This window comes from Agelaius phoeniceus, chromosome 2 (assembly GCF_051311805.1).
Source record: "Agelaius phoeniceus isolate bAgePho1 chromosome 2, bAgePho1.hap1, whole genome shotgun sequence".
Taxonomy (NCBI): Eukaryota; Metazoa; Chordata; class Aves; order Passeriformes; family Icteridae; genus Agelaius; species Agelaius phoeniceus.
Window position 1 is genome coordinate 20281987 of NC_135266.1, and position 18677 is coordinate 20300663.

The 18677-nt window shown below is 36.8% G+C and overlaps 1 protein-coding gene across 5 annotated transcripts in view; it reads left to right on the plus strand.

Moving 5' to 3' along the window:
• MID1 (midline 1) overlaps positions 1 to 18677 on the plus strand; it is a 334691-nt gene that overhangs the window by 267036 nt on the left and 48978 nt on the right. For all 5 annotated transcript variants that reach the window (XM_077173182.1, XM_077173178.1, XM_077173185.1 and 2 more), the window contains one exon: positions 16106 to 16201. In XM_077173182.1, coding sequence (XP_077029297.1) covers positions 16106 to 16201 — 96 coding nt within the window. The remainder of the gene's footprint in view (positions 1 to 16105; positions 16202 to 18677) is intronic.

Genomic DNA, 18677 nt, shown 5'->3' on the forward strand with positions numbered 1-18677 from the left:
TTCTGTCTTTACAGTTTTCTAACACTGTATAGGACTAAATTATGTTAATTTCTTTTGTATTTTTACATAAAGCAATCCATACACATTTTTAAGGCCTTATTTCCTTTTGCCCTACAGCTTTCATATCAAGCAAGTAAATGTTAAAAGCAGTTAAAAGCAAGTCTGAATCTGTCCTCTCCATTAATGGGTTTTTAATTTAAAGGTCTTTGAAATTTTCATCCCCATTAGCTCAGCCCAGGAGCACTGAACCACAACTGTCTGATGCAAGTGCTGGCAGACTGAGTCCTGAAAAAAGTGTGGCAGTTCTTCCACCCCTGGTTAGACTTCTCAATCAATGCTGAATGACAGAAAATAAATCAGATTTTTCTATTTAGTAGAGTACATGAAATAGGTAAGGCTGAAGAGGCCTTGAAATTCCTGTTCTGTTTTGTTTATCTTTCACAAGTGCACTGAAAACTGAAAATTTCCCTTAATAAATTACAGTCTTGTTCTTTGTCAAAGATTCCAGGCAAAGCAGAAAAGGTGTGATGTTTCTGTAACTGTATACTACCCAGAAATAATTTTATTCACTGGAACTTGATATCATGCAGGAAATAAAAAGTCAAAGAATAGATTAAATGAGGGTAATAGAAAAGCTAGGTATCCATATTGTTCACTCATGGTTTAGAACATATTTTGAATACTGCAGTCAAATGTACAAAACATTGTCACTTGTGCTATAAATCATATATGATAAACTTAGCTTCTAAAAATATATTTCATTAAGTTCTTTATATAAGAATTATTTATGGCTCAACTAATTTATCTATAGATTTTCAGAATTTCAGTAATATTTATGATTTATAAAAATAAGTGTCTTAATTACAGAATTAGAGAATAATTTCGTTTGAAAGAGACCTCTGGAAGTTATCTAGTCAGCAGCCCCTTTCACAATGAGGGCAGGTTGCCTAGTGACTATTCTCACTGTCTTCAAGGATAGAAACTCACAGCTCCTTTGTGCAACCTCTTCGTCATTTAAACACCTTCAAGGCATCAGCAGCTACCTTTGCTGTGAGAGCACGTGGTCAGCTCCTTGTCCACAGGATCCATGGGGTCTTTTCTGCAGCTGTCAGGGTTAACAGCTGTTTTTCCAAATACAGAGTTTGCTTAAAGAAATTCACCAAGTTGTGAAATCCACCGCTTTTATTGTGATTCCCTTTTCTTTCATTTCCCTTTTCTTTCTTTCATTCACATTTGATTTTCATGCTAGTTGTTTGACCCTGAGCCTCAAAAGCATTTTAGATGTACAAAATTCATTTGTACCTAAGACATTTCTGAGGTTACCTTTAGGGACTCTGCAAGATGAAACAAAGCAGACTTCTGTTTACTTTGAAAAGCACCCAGCAGCTAGTGTCTTACAGTGGAGACATACCACAGCACATATTTAATAATGAGAATGGACAACCTTAAAGGTCTGGACAAACCCATCAAGAACTATTGAAATTTTTTCTTTTTTTAGACAGTTTCAAAATTACATTCAGTTTCAAAATTACATTCAGAAGCAAGGCAGGGTTTTTGGTTTTTGTTTGGTTTTTTGGGGGGTTTTTTTGCATTTTGTTTTTTTGTTTTTTTTTTTTTTTTTTTTTGTAACATGTTTCTAAGGGGCTAGTTTTAAAAGTCTGAATTCAGAATGTTCATCCAGTAAGTTTTCATTTTGATCACATGTCAATAGACTGTGGCAAGGGCAAACTACCTGTTATGTCAAACCTAAGAATCTTTGCTTTTGCTGTCTTCAGTAACCACGTCTAGATTGTTTGAAAATAGCTGACACCACTCTAACATACAAGTAATAATCATTATCTTGAGCACACAGACTACTTCCCTGAACAAAAACTTTACCAGCATTTAGTGTCCATAGTGGGAGGGGCCTGCTTGACTTTACTGGCTTCTGATGACTCTCATTCAAAGCCCATTGACTCAGTAGGAAAACTAGCATAGCCTTTAGTGCATATTTGATTAAAGGCATTTATCTTAGGGAAATTGACTAATCTATAAAATAAGGATCAGGATATTTTTCTCTTGTAAAAGTAATTGAAATTCATATAGGGAAAGAACAAAGTAGGCATTATTACGCCTCTATCTCTATTAAGAAATTTTGTCTTATCAGTTTTTTTTTTTTTAATTAGTTATATGAGTAATTTAAAGCATTTTTGCATTTCATGTACTTGGCACATGTAACGTGATTTGGTTCTTTCTCTTGAAATAAGGTGGTTACTATGGAAACAAAGACTATGGAAGATTTGCATCACTGTTAACTTCATGAACAAATACATTGTTATGAAATGAAAAAGAAAACAGAGATACTGAGTTGTAAAGTAAAATAAGTTCCTTATTAATTACAAAAATCATGGGTAAAAGCTAGTTTTATATATTCAATAGGAACCGCTCTGGCAAAAACAACTGCAAAAAATGGAAGTCAGTGGAACTGTCATTTCAATATTCAATAATATTATCTAGAATATGTAATTTCCAAAATGTATGTCCCATCTCGTGCATGAACAGTTGCAACAAAGTGAAAGGCTTACCAAAACCAATTTGTTTTTCCTATCAGAGTGTAAAAGCAATTTAGAGAGTAGAGCCTCTCTTGACGTAGTTACAAAGGCAATATAGGGCATGGCTCTCCTGGCCCCTCCTCAGCTATTTGCACAATTATTTCTTGGCCATCTCACAGACTTGCATGTTTATGTATGGGGTGAACCAGTTCATGTGCAGAACTAAGGAGTCAAAAGCCCTCACTCTGGGAAAGCCTGGCATTCTGAGGTTTGCAAGTCTTGCCAGGCTTTGTTTTCCAAGCATCTGGAGATACAGAAAAGTGTGGACCAGGCCAGTAGGAATTAGAGAGATGTCAGTTCTCCTCTCCTGTATGTAACTCACTTTGTTAATGGCACTGTAGTGTTCAAAATCAGGGAATAGTTGCATAATTGAAATAGTTTCAGACTGGGCAAATCAGCTCAAAATACAGCCATGAAGCTCAACAAGCTAGAATGAGAGGGCAAGCTAACCAGTAGGTTGATTTCACTGGAGGGTTTGCTAAAACAAATCCCTATGTACACACATGCCCATGCACACAGGGCCATACCTAAAAGAATGAATCAGTTACAGATACAGCTCCTTAACTAATAAGAGTGGTTAATAAATCATCAATTGTAGATCACCACACTTTGGAAGGGACCTCCCAAGATGATCAAACTTTCATGTAAGAGGGAGCCTAGATGGCTATGCAGACTATCTGTCCAATTGCATCTTGAAAACCTCCAGCAATGAGGACTCTCCCTTGTCCCTAGAGAGGCTATCTTAGTAAATGATTGTTCCCACTGTAAAACATGTCTTTTTTACATTGAGTGCAACTTATACCTGTTGTTTCTTATCTTCCCTGTGTGGCTGCTTGTGAAGAAATGGTCTGTTTATAGGTACCCTTGAAGTATAGGGATATTCTTATGAGGCCCTTTGAGCCTTCACTTATCCAGGGAGAAGAGATCTTACTTCAGTCAATGAAAAAATGAGGAACTTAAAAAGTTGTTGTACGTGAAATCAGGCTCAGCACTCCATCAGTATTGTGTGACCTCAAAATGCTATTGATGACCATGTGCTTTAGAAACACCAGAGAATAACCTGTTCTCTCTCTACACCCCTTGCACATTGCATTACTCATTCTTTTCACTTTACAAAGCATAGATATATGCTCTATACAGATGTATGCTTTTTTGTGTATGTTTTATATGGCTAAAGAGAAGGTATTTCTCACAAATCTCTCAGAAAAAATCGATGTAGAAAATACAGAAATAAAGTACTGGGTAAATGAAGTTCATATCTTTTCTCCAAAGAAAACTTTGTTTGAGATCAAAATCAAACTGAATTAATTGAAGGCCTCAAGTTGAGACTTCCATGTGCTTTACAGTTTTAATATCTTCCCAAAGTGCCATGAAAAGCATACTTACATAATCAGCATTGACTCACGTTTTCAGCAGAAAAAGTTTGGGAGCCTTGATAGTAGGCAAAACTTCAAAGGCTGTCATAAATCAAATGAATCATTTGTCTGGAAGTCGTCGTTATAAATTGGTCACATTATGTAAATGTATCAAATGAAATGTTAAGATCTCCCTCTTTCTGTAGGAATAATTGGATTTGCACTTCTCTCTAAATTGCTAGTCTTTTCAGCAAAATGGAAAGTCATTTATTTTTCATTATCTGAATGCCTGTCATATTATGGTTACAATGTTTACAAAAAAATAAGCAAAGCTATATGGGAGGGTTCAGGCAAGCTGTTTGTATGTTTTACTACTGTTATCCCACCTGATGTAAAGATGATCAGCAGGCCATGTAAGACTAGCTCAGTTTTGCATCCTTAGTTTAGGTATGCTAGAGTGGATAAGATGAAACATTCTAAGATTCTTTGTAAATCATTCAAAGGTCATAAAATCATAGCACATGCTGAGTTGGAAGGGACCCAAAATGGTCATTGAGTTCAACTCTGGCCCTGCACAGGATGCCCCAACAATCCCACCATGTATGTGCCAGAGAGCATGGTTCAAACAGTTGTTGATCTCTGTCAAACCTGGTGCTGTGATCACTTCCTTGGGGAGCCTGTTCCATGGCCCAACCACCCTCTGAGTGAAAAACCTTTTACTGATATCCAAACTAAACCTCTCCTGACCCAGCTTCATGCTGCTTCCCTGGGTGCTGTCACTGGTTATGAGAGTGAAGAGATTGTAAATCATTGAGATTGGTACCTGCCCCTCTGCTTCCCCTTATGAGGATGTCCATGACCACAGTGAGCTTGCCCCTCAGCCTCCTCTTCTCCAGGCTCAACAGGCCAAGTGTCCTCAGCTGCTCCTCATACAGCTCCCCCTCAAGGTTCTTCACCATCCTCATGGTCCTCCTTTGGACAGTCTCCAATAGCTTGATGTCTTTTTGATATTGTGGCACCCAAAACTGCCCCCAGCACTCGAGGTGAGGCTGCCCCAGTGCAGAGCAGAGCAGGACAATCCCCTCCCTTGCCCAGCTGGCCATGCTGTGCCTGATGCCCCCAGGACAGGGTTGGCTCTCCTGGCTGCCAGGGCACTGCTGACTCATGGTCAACTTGTCATTGACCAGGACCCCCAGGTCCATTTTCATGGCGTTGCTCTCCAGCTTCTCATCCCCCAGTCTGTACACACAGCCTGGGTTACTCTGTCCTAGGTGCAGAATCTGGCATTTGCTACATTGATCACACCTCTAGAGGACCATCGTTTTTGCATTTGGCATTTTGGAGGAAGAAGAGGTACCAGGAAGGTGGCCCCTTAAAATTATGATAATTCAGCTGAATTTTTTAATATGTTAAAGAAAGGTGGGGCTATACCTGTCATTTGCTGTTCTTATAAAAAATGGACTGTGGATTCAGGTGTTTTATTCTCTATTATTCATAAGTATTTTGTTCTTAATTGAGCATTTATTGAAATATAGTATATATATGCACATATAAATTGCTTTTGTTTTCTGAGGATTAAATGCTCTCTTTTCTAAAGACAGATTTACTAAATTTGCTGGTGCAAATTTCTGTGCTTAATATTAAGGCCATAAATAGAGAATCTCATCCTTCTTTCATTAGGAAAATGTTCAAAGTCTTTTCCTGTTAGAAGCAGAGCTGTTATTGATTGTTCCAGTTCTCTTAGAGAGCACACAGGCCTTTCCTTTGTGTTTTGCCTTTCAGGTGAAAATCTGAAATGTCAAGAAAGTAAAGTTCTAACTCAGAAGAGTACAAAATAATGTTTTAGAAATTGAAACAGATCTGTGTTTGTGAGTTTGAAATCCTACAGGTGCACATATCTAGGCTTCTACTTGCACTCTTTTCCCTAAAAACATCCTTTGATTTTATATGATATGATCTATCACCTTGCAAACAACAGCATAAGATTTATTTTTAATGTATTTTTAAATGTCTTGTGGAACCAGAGTTCTGTGGTGATGTCACAAACATTCTAACACAATCACTAATTCTTAACTCACAGAAAATTTATTTCTGTTTTATTTTTCAAACTGTGTGTAATCAGAAATAAAAAATAGACAAAAAAAGTTCGGTATATAGTCATGGGATCTCAATTATTGATGGAGTAGAACTGGCTTGAGTTACATTTTATGGTCAGGCATGCTGCAAGTGATTACAGGAGCACAGTAAAAAAACACAAGAGTACTTACAAACATACTTGAGCCAAAACTCACTACTTTGAAGTATCCTCATGCAATTGCTCATACTGGCATGAACAACTCATTAGTTGATACAAATTGATAAATTCACATTAGTAAAGTGAAACATGTCTGTGATCGTCTGCAGAGCTAAGTGAACAGGCAAGTCAGCTGTGGCTTCCACATGGAATGTTTGCTTATGGCTGGTTCAGTTTTTTAATCATTCCATGTACATTATTGAGGACTGCTGAAAAATAATGTGTCCCTGCATTACTGGCCTCTCAGATTATAGTTGGTTTATCACTGAATTGATTATTTAATTTCTTTGTGGAAGTGCACTCCATAAGGGAGTGAATAACAGTATCGTAGCATGGGAAGGAGTTATTTCTTCAGCTGTTCTGCTGTCTGTAGCATGCATCCCTCATCCCCTGAGGACTTTCTTGAGCATCCACATTACTTTCAGACCTTCCTCCCAGAAACTCTTGGCACCATACTCTGCCAGCAAATCAAGAGCCAGAAACTGAGTTCAACTCAGGTTCAAAAAGTCTAGCAGAAGGTGAGGGGCATGTTGTAGCAGCAGCTGGACAGGTCGCAGCATGACCAGAAAAAATGGAGCAAAATCATGAGCGTGTTTTGGAAGTAGGAGTAGTGAGGGAGATCAGGATGTCTGGGAATGGAGCTGGATACATTGATGAGGTAAGGGAAGGAAAAGCCTTTAGCATTGTACACTAAATGAGAGAGGATGATACTTCTGCCTGCTGAGTGTCTTCTTGGTTTGTTTTTCTTTCATTTATCAGTTGCAAAATGCAAGGGAAAAAGTAACTACTGGATTTTTTGTGGTTATTTTTCTAGTCCATCAGTACTTAAAATATACTCAGAACTTTAGGTTTTCAGCTAAAACTCTTGAGGAGTTTGTTGGTGTTTGGTTTAATTTTTGTCTTTTTTACGTTTGGGGTGGGTTGGTTTTTTTGGTGGTGGTAGTGGTGGTTAGTGAATTTGAAATCTTAAGTTGATCTCTGAGGAAGTATTGGCAATAAAGACTAGGCAGGTCAGAACAGAAATGTCACCTGACTAGGACAGAAATATGAAACAAAATCTGTTTCCAAGTCATGATCTGCACCTTTCAATTTATACTCCCTATTCAGCTCACCACCATCATATTCTTTTAGTAAGTCCCTAAGTATGTAATTCTACTAAGAGTATTTAATGTTGCCATCTGATTTTATACATAACAAATTATAAAATCAAAGATTTAAATATAATAACATCTCTGTACCTGAAATCTGATTCAGAGATTGATGCCTTGGACTGGCTGCCTAGAATAGAGGCTAGTCAGAGTTAGAGAATAAAGTAATGGCAAATTCTGAACAAACAATATTGTCCCTTGTAAATGTGGCATTTCCCTTTTAGACAGCATATTTTTTCCTAAATGTGTATGTACTGCAGACAACCCAATGCACATCATATTCCTTACAGGGAACTACATCTAAAATAATAGTAAAGGAGGCAGTTTTACAATATTTATTGTGAAACCAATATTTTACACATTATAAATGCTCCAGGTGCATGGATAATACAAACTGGTACTATCAAGGAATCTGATCTGCTTGCTTTTGTTCTTTCTAGGTATTTTCCATCATTTAAATAATAAAAAAACCTTTAAATATATTGTTCGATCCTTTTTATTCTTCATAATATTTTGTCTCTTTACAAGGATACAGCAAAGCCGCTGTTAAAAAAAAAAAAGAAAAAAAATCCTGAAAAACTCATGACCATTGTCCATATTGGGTGTAGCCTCTGAGAGGCTTTTGCATTGCCCAAGGTGTATCTATTGAAGGTGTTCAATAAATACCTACTTTATTCTTTTATTCTCTAACTCTGTTTGGCCTGTGTTCTAGGTAGCCAGTCGAAGGCATCAAGTTAATTATTTTAGTAACCCTTAAATGTGAGACCTGGTGCTTGGTCAAAAGCTTTTTATAGAAAAATACTGATAAATTATATTATCAGGTTGGGAAGTATTTTAGCTGAATGTTTTCAAAGAAGTTGAACTTATATCTAAACTTGAAAACTGTGGGAAACTCAAGTTCCCCACACCAAACTTCCTCCAGGGCATTTACTCAATCTAGTAGATGGTTTTAGTTTGCTGAATAGGCAATAGAGCAGATGAGGAGAAGAAAACAGAGAGATTTATACTTCTGTCTAGAGCAAGCTCTAAACATGGGCAGCAAGGTACTGAGCATGTGACAGAACAAGCACCACTGAACAGATGCCAACTTTTTCATGGTATGTTGTCTGCAAGGTATGGTATATGGTATATTCACAGCAAGCAAAAGGCAAAGCTTTCAATGACTTCAGTGAGGAAAAGGCAGAGTGCTCCAGAGGGTCGTAACTAGCTCATGGTGTACTTCTTGGCAAAATTTCAGAGGGTTCATAAACACAAGAAATAAACCCCTATAAAACACAATTGTAAGAGGTGCTTTGATTAGTATACTTCACCCTGTGCCAGAATTGGGGTTTCTGCTTAGCTGGTTTGATGACACTTGCCTCATGCACCATGACATTGGAGAGTGGGATCAGCATTTTCCCAAAGAGGCTCAGTTCTCTGGCTTCCCTTGGGTTCACCAATGGTGCCTGTATGGCTCCTACTGCTGCTGGAGACACAGCTGGGAGTGTGTGGTTTTCACTGATGCACCTGTTTGCCCCCTGCAGTGGAGCTGCCCAGACAGCCCCTCACATTTCTTGAATAGGAGCTGCTGGTGTTCTGTGTTAGCCCAGCTGCTACAAGCCCACAAGGCCAGTGTGAATCCTGGGTGTGCCAGGAGATGGACCCACAGCTTCATTGGACAATTAATATCCTCAGGAGGATGGACAATTAATATCCTCAGGAGGGCAATCAATAAATATCCTTCAGTGTGCTGTTTGCTATACTGAGAAACAAATGCAGAAGGCTGCAGCTGCCTCAAGTGTCAGCTTCATTACAGGCCAGCAGAAGGAACTGAATTAGGCTTGTGACAACTCCACCACTGTTAGCTAGTGCAGACCAAATCACCACATTGACCTGCTCCATTTCTTACCTATCCAGCTGCCCTTTCTAACCTGCCAGCTTTGCATAATACTGAATTGTTTCTACACATACCTGCTTAGATAAGATGGAATTTTTTAACCGCAAAATGCAGTCATATGTATTGACTGATTAAACCCAGATTTTTTTCCACAATAAAACCTCTTAAATAAATATAACTTTCAGAAATGTTTAGGCAGACATCTGTAGAAACCCAGACTTTAATAACACTGCATAAATTTTGGTTCTTTAGATAATATTTTTGTTTTGTTTTTGTATAGATGCCTGTCATTGGTTAGGTGGAAAACTTAGAATTTCAGGTTTTGGAATGAATACTTCTCAGATCTTTCTTAAGCAGGATTACATTACGCATCTTGTGGGCAGGAGCTTGTGTTGAACTCCTGGTCTTAAATACATTCCATGTCCTGGGAGGCTGGAAGTACATTTAGCTAGGGTGCTGCAGGACAGCTGTGCAATAGTTCAAGTTGTCCTTAACCCCCTTCATTGCACTGGATTAGCCCATGGGGAAAAGAATGAGTTTATAAGCCCTCTAGCTCGACACAATAAGTCTTTAATGACATGCATTAAATTCAGGTGTCTGGTATTTGTTTTGCTCTTTTAACACTTCAGCTTCCAGTTTGACTCCTGCACTGAGGCAGGAAAAAAAGGTCAAATATATTGTGGCCTCAAAAATATTTTTACACTTTTGCAAATCTTGTTAACTCACATATCAATCCAAACTGTGTTTTAGTTTTTAATGTGGTAAGATGCTAAATCTATTCCTTCTTGATCCTTGATTCCTGATTATTATTCTGGTCCTTCTTTGATTAATGACTAATGACTCATTAAAAAAAGAACTGAAACACCCCCTCAGATCCCAACCAAGTTAACATTTGTATATCTTCTAATAGCTTAATTGAAAAAAAAATCCCAGTTTATCCTATAGTCAGTTTTGTTACTATCTAAACTGGAACAAAATTCCTTTAACAAGTTTGAAAGCCTTTAAGAGAAAATGCTATTTTCACTTCATTTTTATATGTCCTTCTGTTACAATAAAAAAATAACTATGAAAATAAGTATGCAGTGAAAGTTTCATTGACCTGTGTTCTGGGTAAACATTGTCTCTGCTATGGGCAAATAGTTTTTAAGTGTATGTATGGTTTCTTTTCCAAACTTATAGTACACATCAATGGGAAACTTTTGCTATAGGGTGCTATGTATATAGCTCTTGTCCTGTTCTTTTTCCTCCGAGGCCCCAGGTATGAAATTTCTCTTTCTCCAAAAGAGAAGAAGCAGTGGAGGAAGACTGAAAAGCAACTCACAAGACAGATTGGTGTAGTTAAATAAAAGGCCAGAACTGCACTTACAAATGACAGGAACCCCTGGTATATTTGAGGGCATGGCTTTGCAGAGACACAAGAGTGTAATTGGAGGTTCTCCCTAGAATATTGCTTTCTCAGTTAATAAAGATTTTATGTGGTCAAGAATTTGAAGGGCTTGGATTTCCTTCAATTTCCACAATGTCCCATGTTAAATTGACATTAATGAAAAATTGTGACATTCCTATGAAATATGGAAATATTCAATACTCAACTTAGTTAACATTATTGGAGTCATAATGGCTTCCCATGCAGATATTTTCATTGCACTTTTAATAAACATAGTCCTGGACAATTAATTAACAGTGCAGTATCTCATGAGTCTTTCCTTGTGATATACTATAATCACTTGAGGTAAAAATCCCAGTTCCCAGGAGTCCATCAACATCATAGCTGTTATTTCTTTACACATAGGAATGTGGAGTGCAGTTGTTAGGCTCTGCACATTTGAGACTTGAGGTCAATCATTCCTATTAAAGTGTTACTATTCCCTGGCTGGAGAAATACAGAGTTGATCACATGAATGCTACAGAAGAGTAGTCATCTGTTTCAGAACAAGTACATAGAATAAAAATTAGCTTAAGTTTTTCCATGTGCACCTGGCATGTCCATTTAAATAAAGAACACCAAATGAAGCATTAAGCTCACATATACACCAAACCTGGCTCAAAACCACACTTGATATTCTGGCAGTTATTCTGGATTTGATTGGCAACTGTTTTAATAGGTTAGACACAAGTCCTGGAGGCAACAGGACTAGTTCATGGGGTATGTCACTATGACGAGGTGAAAATAGAACTGGAGCACATGCAGCACAATGCCTTTGAATTTGGAGGAAAACATTTCAGTGAAGATGTGTTTGCTTGGACTGTGTTAGTGACAGGGAGTACATTTATGATCTCTAACCAGCCTGCAAGTACTAAAGATTGATCTGCCATGTCAACACCACCTTCCTTTCCCTGCTGGCTTAAGTTAGAATTGTGATCACACTTGTGCTTTGTGATGTTTTATTGCTCATCTACAGCAGTGTAACTGTGTGGCTTTAAGCTACACACTTTACTAACCCAGCCTGGTAATGTATAAACTGTTTCATATTGACTGTTTGTAAAGAGATGATGGGAGGGGGGCAGTGGTTCTCAAGAAACCTATGTAATTACTAAACTTAAGTTCCACTATGCAAAGTTGTTTTCTTTGAACCAGGAGATAGCCTCAGAATGTGCTTTACTCTGGTCAGTTCTACACTAGGATCAAAGGAAATGCAAACTGCAGTCAGTGCTTGCTGAGGCTTTGGTCATGGTGGAGTTGCTTTACTTCAAAGAAAATTGAAAATATCATTGTACCTGATAGCTTTCTGTTTTATTTTTTAGCTTTTAAAATAGAGTTTTTTATGGAAAATGTCTCTGAGAAGATGATTTTGGGAATGCTTTTATTTTGTCTGCCATGACGTAAGGCAGGAGCACACGACTCAGCATTTCTCTTCTTTAGAAGCTTACATTAATTTATTTTGACAGCATTTCCAACTCATAGTAGCTTAGGATTATCTGTTTGTGCTACCTTCTTATTTTAGACAAGCAATGCTTTGCATGAGACTGTTAATTTGGCAAAGGGCATGGGTTCACATTTGGTTTTCATAGACTGATAGATTTAAAGACTAGAAGAGACCACTATGATCATCTAGTCTGACCTCCCTCTTTAATCAGGGCACAAGCCTCACGCAATCGTTGCTGCAACATGATCATGACTCCAGCAGCAACGTGTTCATGAGCTAGACAGCGGCTTAAAAAATGTGATCAATACTGAGTTGCCTTCCTCTAGGTTTTGGCATTAATTTTTCCAACTTAGACTCCTGTTCCTGGATCATATCATTTTATAGGCATGCAGAGTCAAAATGAAACATCATCCTTAACTGTCCTTTTCAATTACATGTCTGGGGCTTCATCTACTTGGATTTATCCCAAGATTATAGGAATATTTATGTTGTATAATTGTCAGACCGTGCTAAATGGACAGTAAGCATTCTTTTCACTTTATACTGTTGTAAAAACAGTTTCAAAGCATGAATGGAATGTCAAGATCTTGGGCTGGATCTACATTGGTAAGTCAGGAAGCATTCAGCCTTGCTTTTGCTTTTTGAGAACAATTTGCATCTACTGACTTAACATACATGAAGCCTGTCCACAGAGGAAATGCAGAGCAACTCTCGTGTTTCTTTAAAAAAAATCAATACCAGAGTTTCTAAGATCAGATTTTAATAAACAGGTAACAAGGAAAATTAGCAACTTACAAAAAAAGATAAGAAAATGAAGGTGTAAATGTTTAGGGAACTGTGATTTACCTAGAACATTACCAAAAATACAATTGTAATTTGGTGTGCCCAACAGAGCAGCAGTAGAAGATTAGGTGGGAAGAAGGAAGGTACTTGGAATCAGGTTACTCTGCTACTCACTTTCACATGTACTCATCATAATGTGAGAGCACACTTTCTTAGACTTCAAACCTGGCTAAAATTCACTCTCCCAGGAATTCTGGTCTACAACAACTAAATTAATTTTCCAAGTTGGCCGGACCTCTAAATCTGGCAGTGTTGTTTTATGCAACTGGGGAAGTTCCTGGTGTGGATGAGAAATGAGGTTGCAACACTTTGGAAAGTCTCTGAGCAAACATCTGTTTCTGAAATTTAAATATTCAGGTCTTTTCTGTATCACCCTTCATGAAGTAAAGAAAGAGGGCAGATCTCAAACTCTGCAATTTTACTATCACATGGTAGCTAAAGTGGCTCCATGGTCTGTCTGAGAAAATAATAGGGGAAAGTACTAGAGGACAATACTGCTGAAAGAAAATCTGGGTAAACATACTGATCAAGTTTTATGAGCTTTAAGACTTTCAAATCAGGCCACTTTTTAAGAGCTGCCATTCAGTACTGCCCTAGTGAAACTGGAAAGATTGACATTAATTTCAGACAGCAGCCACCAGTTTCTTGTTGTCTGGTAAAGCATTAATAAAAACTGATGTTCTTCAACAAAAATTTAACAAAATTCTAATTATTCTTGACTTAAAAAAAAAGAACAACAATCTCTTGCATACTAAATTGCATGGAAACAGAATTCCAGGTTTCCCATATTTAAAATTACACAGTTCAAGGAGATAGAGCATGGGAATGGATTAACTTTAGTTTCTCTTAGGCAATTCACTTGTTTCACAGTTTTCTTCCATTTTCATGGTCAGGAAATGCAGAAGATATCAAGAGACCTGTGTGAAGCCAGAATAATATATATGGGTTTATATTTGTAGTCACTGGATAGGAAACTTATTCTAATATTTTGTTTTTCATCATATATATATATATATATATATATATATATATATATATATATATATATATATATATATATATGAATATAGATTACTATACCCAGATTTTGGAAATATTTATAATATAATAATGTATATATAATCTATGGGTCAATACATTTCTGTTTCAGGGAAAAATACTGACTCTTCTTGTATTAATGGCCTTATCTGAAAAGAAATAACTTTCAGTAATTTGAAATCATGGCAGTGTTCCAAAACCATTTTGAATACATTTTTTCTTCATAGTATATATATAGATACCAACTGCAAGTATTTTTTATGTTCAATAATACATTTTAAATTAGATAACCGCAATGAAGAATACACAATTTTCATTGAAACATTTTAGTATAAAATATTAAAATATATAAAACATTAATGTGTAAGATTAAGAAGTTATAGAAATAAAATTTCAAGCGTATCTGCTAATTTGAATCAACTTAAGGAACTGTTTATTGAAGGCAAAAGTTATCTGATATTGTAACTATATATGATATTTTGACTTTGCCTATGAGCTACAAAGGGACATCTGACAGCACAGCCAACATGTCTTTGCAGTTAAGATTTTTCACATTGTGGCTTATGGAAATGTAAGATCCAGCACAAACAGTATGGTAAAAATGCCTGTTCTTGTTACTCTTTGTTTTAATGGGCTATGAAATAAATGTAGTGTAGAAGGTATTTTTACAGCCAGAGCTTGTCATACACAATATGCATGGCTCTGCTGGGAAGAAAATGCTAAAATTATGTACTTCAAGCACCCATCACGCTTCTTGGAAGGGTCATATACATAAAAGCCACCAAAATGTTGTGTTTTCCTTAGTGGAACAGAACTGACTGCCTCTCCAGTGCTTACAGCATCAACTCTGTTACAAGCTAAAGTGTTTGTCATTCAGCAATTCAATACTGCCATCTTCATTTGCTTGTAGCCACATGCAAAAATGGGAAGGGAGCTGCATGGCTGCAGGAAGGGAGGGCAAAGAACAAGGTGTTTTAAACAGCATGAAATATGCAGGAAATAACAACACCAGAAAACACACTCTCTAAATGTGGGTATGGAGGTGGGAGTTGGGGGAGGATTATACAAGTCAGGTAAGTTAATGGTAGCTGCAGGGACTGAAATGATAGAATAGATACACTAGAGGGAAAGTAGTAGTGTGAAGAAAAGAAGGTCATTAATAAAAGATGAGGAGGGTTGAAATTAATGAAAGTTGTGCAGAGACACTTGCAGCCCTTGTCAGGAGGAAAGCAGAGGACTCCTGGTATTCCTGTTCTGTAACTCCAGGGAGTGGGTCAGAGCTGTCACAGACCTGCCCCTCCTGTGCTTGGGTTCCCCTCCTGTGGACACAGGGAGGAGAAGGGAGGCTGAAACTTTTGTTGTTAGATCTCAATCTCTCTCAATGCAATTGCAGGGAGCCAGGATGCATCCTCAGATCTGTGAGATGGAAAGGACTTTGCTCCAGCACAGCTGCAGATATTTATGGCAGCCATAATCAATTGATAAACACAGAAATGTGCCACAAGTTCTCTCTTAAGGACAGTTAGTGAAGGCAGAGTTTGTGAGCAGGTATTTCATTCTTGTCCATAGAAAGGATGTTTTTCTTTTGAATTATTTATTAAAAAATATAATTCTGCTCAGCTAGGGAATAAAATTAAATAGACCAAAATCTCCCCAGCATTTCAAATCCTAAGAAAAAAGTGCTGACCAGTTCTGAGACCTCGGTTAGCAGCAGAGTTTTAAATTCAGATGTTAGATTGAAAGCAGGAAATAAGGAGTAAAAAAATGTTCTCAGTTAAAATAAATATTTATTTTGTAGAAATGTTCTTGCCTTTTCTGGTCTTCTTCCTACTCATTTTTTTCCTCTTGAATAAAACTAATTGCTTCATCTAATTATTATTAGGTCCTTAGAAAAACTATTTTCCAGAATTCACTCTTTTCTTGAACTTTTTTGCTCTCTTGTGTTGCACAGACAAAACATCTAATCTAATCAAGCATGTAATGGAACATATCAATATGAAAATCTCATGTTCATATCTGTGTAGTTAGATTTTTCTAATATTCACCAAAGTATTAAAATCTTTGAAATGTTATTTTTTTCTTTTATTTTTACAGCAAAATTTGGAGAGCAACCTCACCAACCTTATTAAGAGGAACACTGAACTGGAAACTCTTCTGGCAAAACTCATTCAGACCTGTCAACATGTAGAAGTGAGTATGGCCTCCATTAGAAATTCTTATAAACTTAATTACATTCATTTCTAGCATACAGGAGCAAACATTTAAACAAAAAAACCAAACAAAACCCCAACAAAAATAAATAAAACCAAACAAACAAGTGAAGAAATTAATTTCAATAATGGTAAATTGACTTAAAGCTTTTTCACTGATAAGGGGTATTCTCAATACAGATAACCTCCTTTACATTCCTTTCTGTCCTGTTTTAATTATGGTGTGTTGCTATGGCCTCCACTGCTACTATCCTTGAACACATCACTTATTACCTTTAACATTTGTCTTTCTGGATCCTTTGTGAGATAGAGAAATATTTACAGGTGGAAAATGAAGGCAAAAAAATAGGAACACCCAGATTCCGAACCTCATTTAAGTTTCTGTTTAACAACAGATTTGTTTTCATTTTCTTTTTTTTAGTCAGAATTAACTAAATACATATCTGTACTCAAATGTCATACATGAAGTATATTTATCTTCCAAAGCAAACAGGTTCTTACAGGCCTTTTAGTTGCTTCACTTACATATTCCACTCTGACAATCAATCTTTAGCAGGGTGGGATCTGAACCTATAATTTCCCCCCTAGAAAGGGTGAAAAAAAGTTCACCCAAAAAAGGCAAAGAAAACAAAACCAAAACAAAAAAAGGAAACAAACTCAAGAAACAAGCCAACCAACCAACCAACCAACCAACCAAAGCCAAGCAACCCCCTATTCTTCAAAGAGATCATCTTATCTATGTTTGTATCTGCTCCACTTCTCTGGAGCCTCACCAACTTCACAGAGCTCAATAAAACCATAAAAGTCTACGCACAGTATGAGGCTTTAGGTGGATGGTTTCATCCCTTTGTATAGGCACCAATAACACCAGGCAGAACAGCTGGAATGGCATTAGTGGGTATTGAGAGACAGAGATAAGGCGCAATTTGTTCCTCTGCATCTAAAGCTCTGAGCAAACCCCCTGAAGCAGACGGGCTCAGGACAGCATAAAGCCTCTTCTTCACTGGTGGCCTGTGTCCAAGATGTGCTAGAGCTGAAAAACTTAAAATTGCTCCTCTGTCTTCTCTGCAGCTCTGCAATATTTTACCAGCTCTAAGTTTAGTGTTACAAGGATCCAACTTATTCAGCCGGTAACAGATGCGCTATTGTCCCTGGAGTCCTGGTTTAGAAAATTTCTCTGAAGACATAAAGCAATCGCAACATAGTTGTTAATGAATTCCTACCATGTTTTATTCATCAAATTAGTCTAATTAGCATTTAAATTAGCTAAATATTAAGAAATGAGCTTCAGTCAAAACCTTGGACCTTGGCTGTGCTGGAAATTGGGCAAGTGGGGATGGGGAAGTAAACTTTGAAGTTATCTCTGTTTCTCAGAGCCCTGTGAAAATTTCAGATATGATGTGCATATCTCCAGCATTGGAGAAAATGTGACTTAGATAGATTTTTAAAAAGTCAGTACATTCTTTCTCTTCTTGGTTGCTCAGGAGAGAAATTCAACCCAATACAGGAACCCAAATTAAAAATTAGATTAAACAGATTGGCTAGATTAATCTTTAATCTAATCTATTAATTAGATTAAATTAGATTGGCTAAAACATTAATAATGCAAATTTAAAATTACAAAATATTGGGAAAAGTTTCCAATTACTGTATTAGTTTTGACATATGAACCCACTGAAATGTTGAAACTGAAAATGAAGTTAGTTTTACAGCAAATGCTTTCTTTTTCATTATTAGATTTATTACAGGTAATAATGTAAAATACATTGTACATCATTTGTAAACATATAAAAATATAGGTAGTAAATTTAAAGATTTTTGTTACCTACTTTGATTTTCCTTACCTAATTTGAAATCATTTTGATTTAAATTTTGGGGCCTTTAAAACTGGTTTAAAAAAAATAAAAAGGAAATAAGCTGTCCGTTTCAGATATAGTTTCAACTTCGAAAAACAAGGAAGGAAAGGAAATTATTATTATTCCTTGTATTAAAATTACCAAGACTTTATTCTGATATAGATAAACTTTTAAAAGTCATGCTCACTAACATCTATTTGTTGCTATAAACAGTAACTTTTTTTAAGCCTTTATCAGGTTATAAGCCAAAAAATTCAATGTTACACGAAAAATGGAAAAGGAATGTCTTCTGTGGTTTGATATGGAGCAAAAGCTGATGTGTCCAAAAATGAACGGAAAACAGGCTCTGTGTGTTTTGAATAAATTGATCCTCACCAGCCAAACCAAATGTTGTCACAAAGCCACCATTTCTCATCTCAAGTGAGCAGTCAGTGGCTTCCCAGGAACCAGCTTTATGGCAGATTGGTGATCCAGCCATGCATCCTTCCCAGCTGTACTGTCATCCAGAGCAAAGGCCAAATCCCAGTCTCTCTATGTTTTAAAACTCATACTTATTCCTTTCTGAAACACTTCTTTTCATTTTTTTCCTCCATGAGTGCA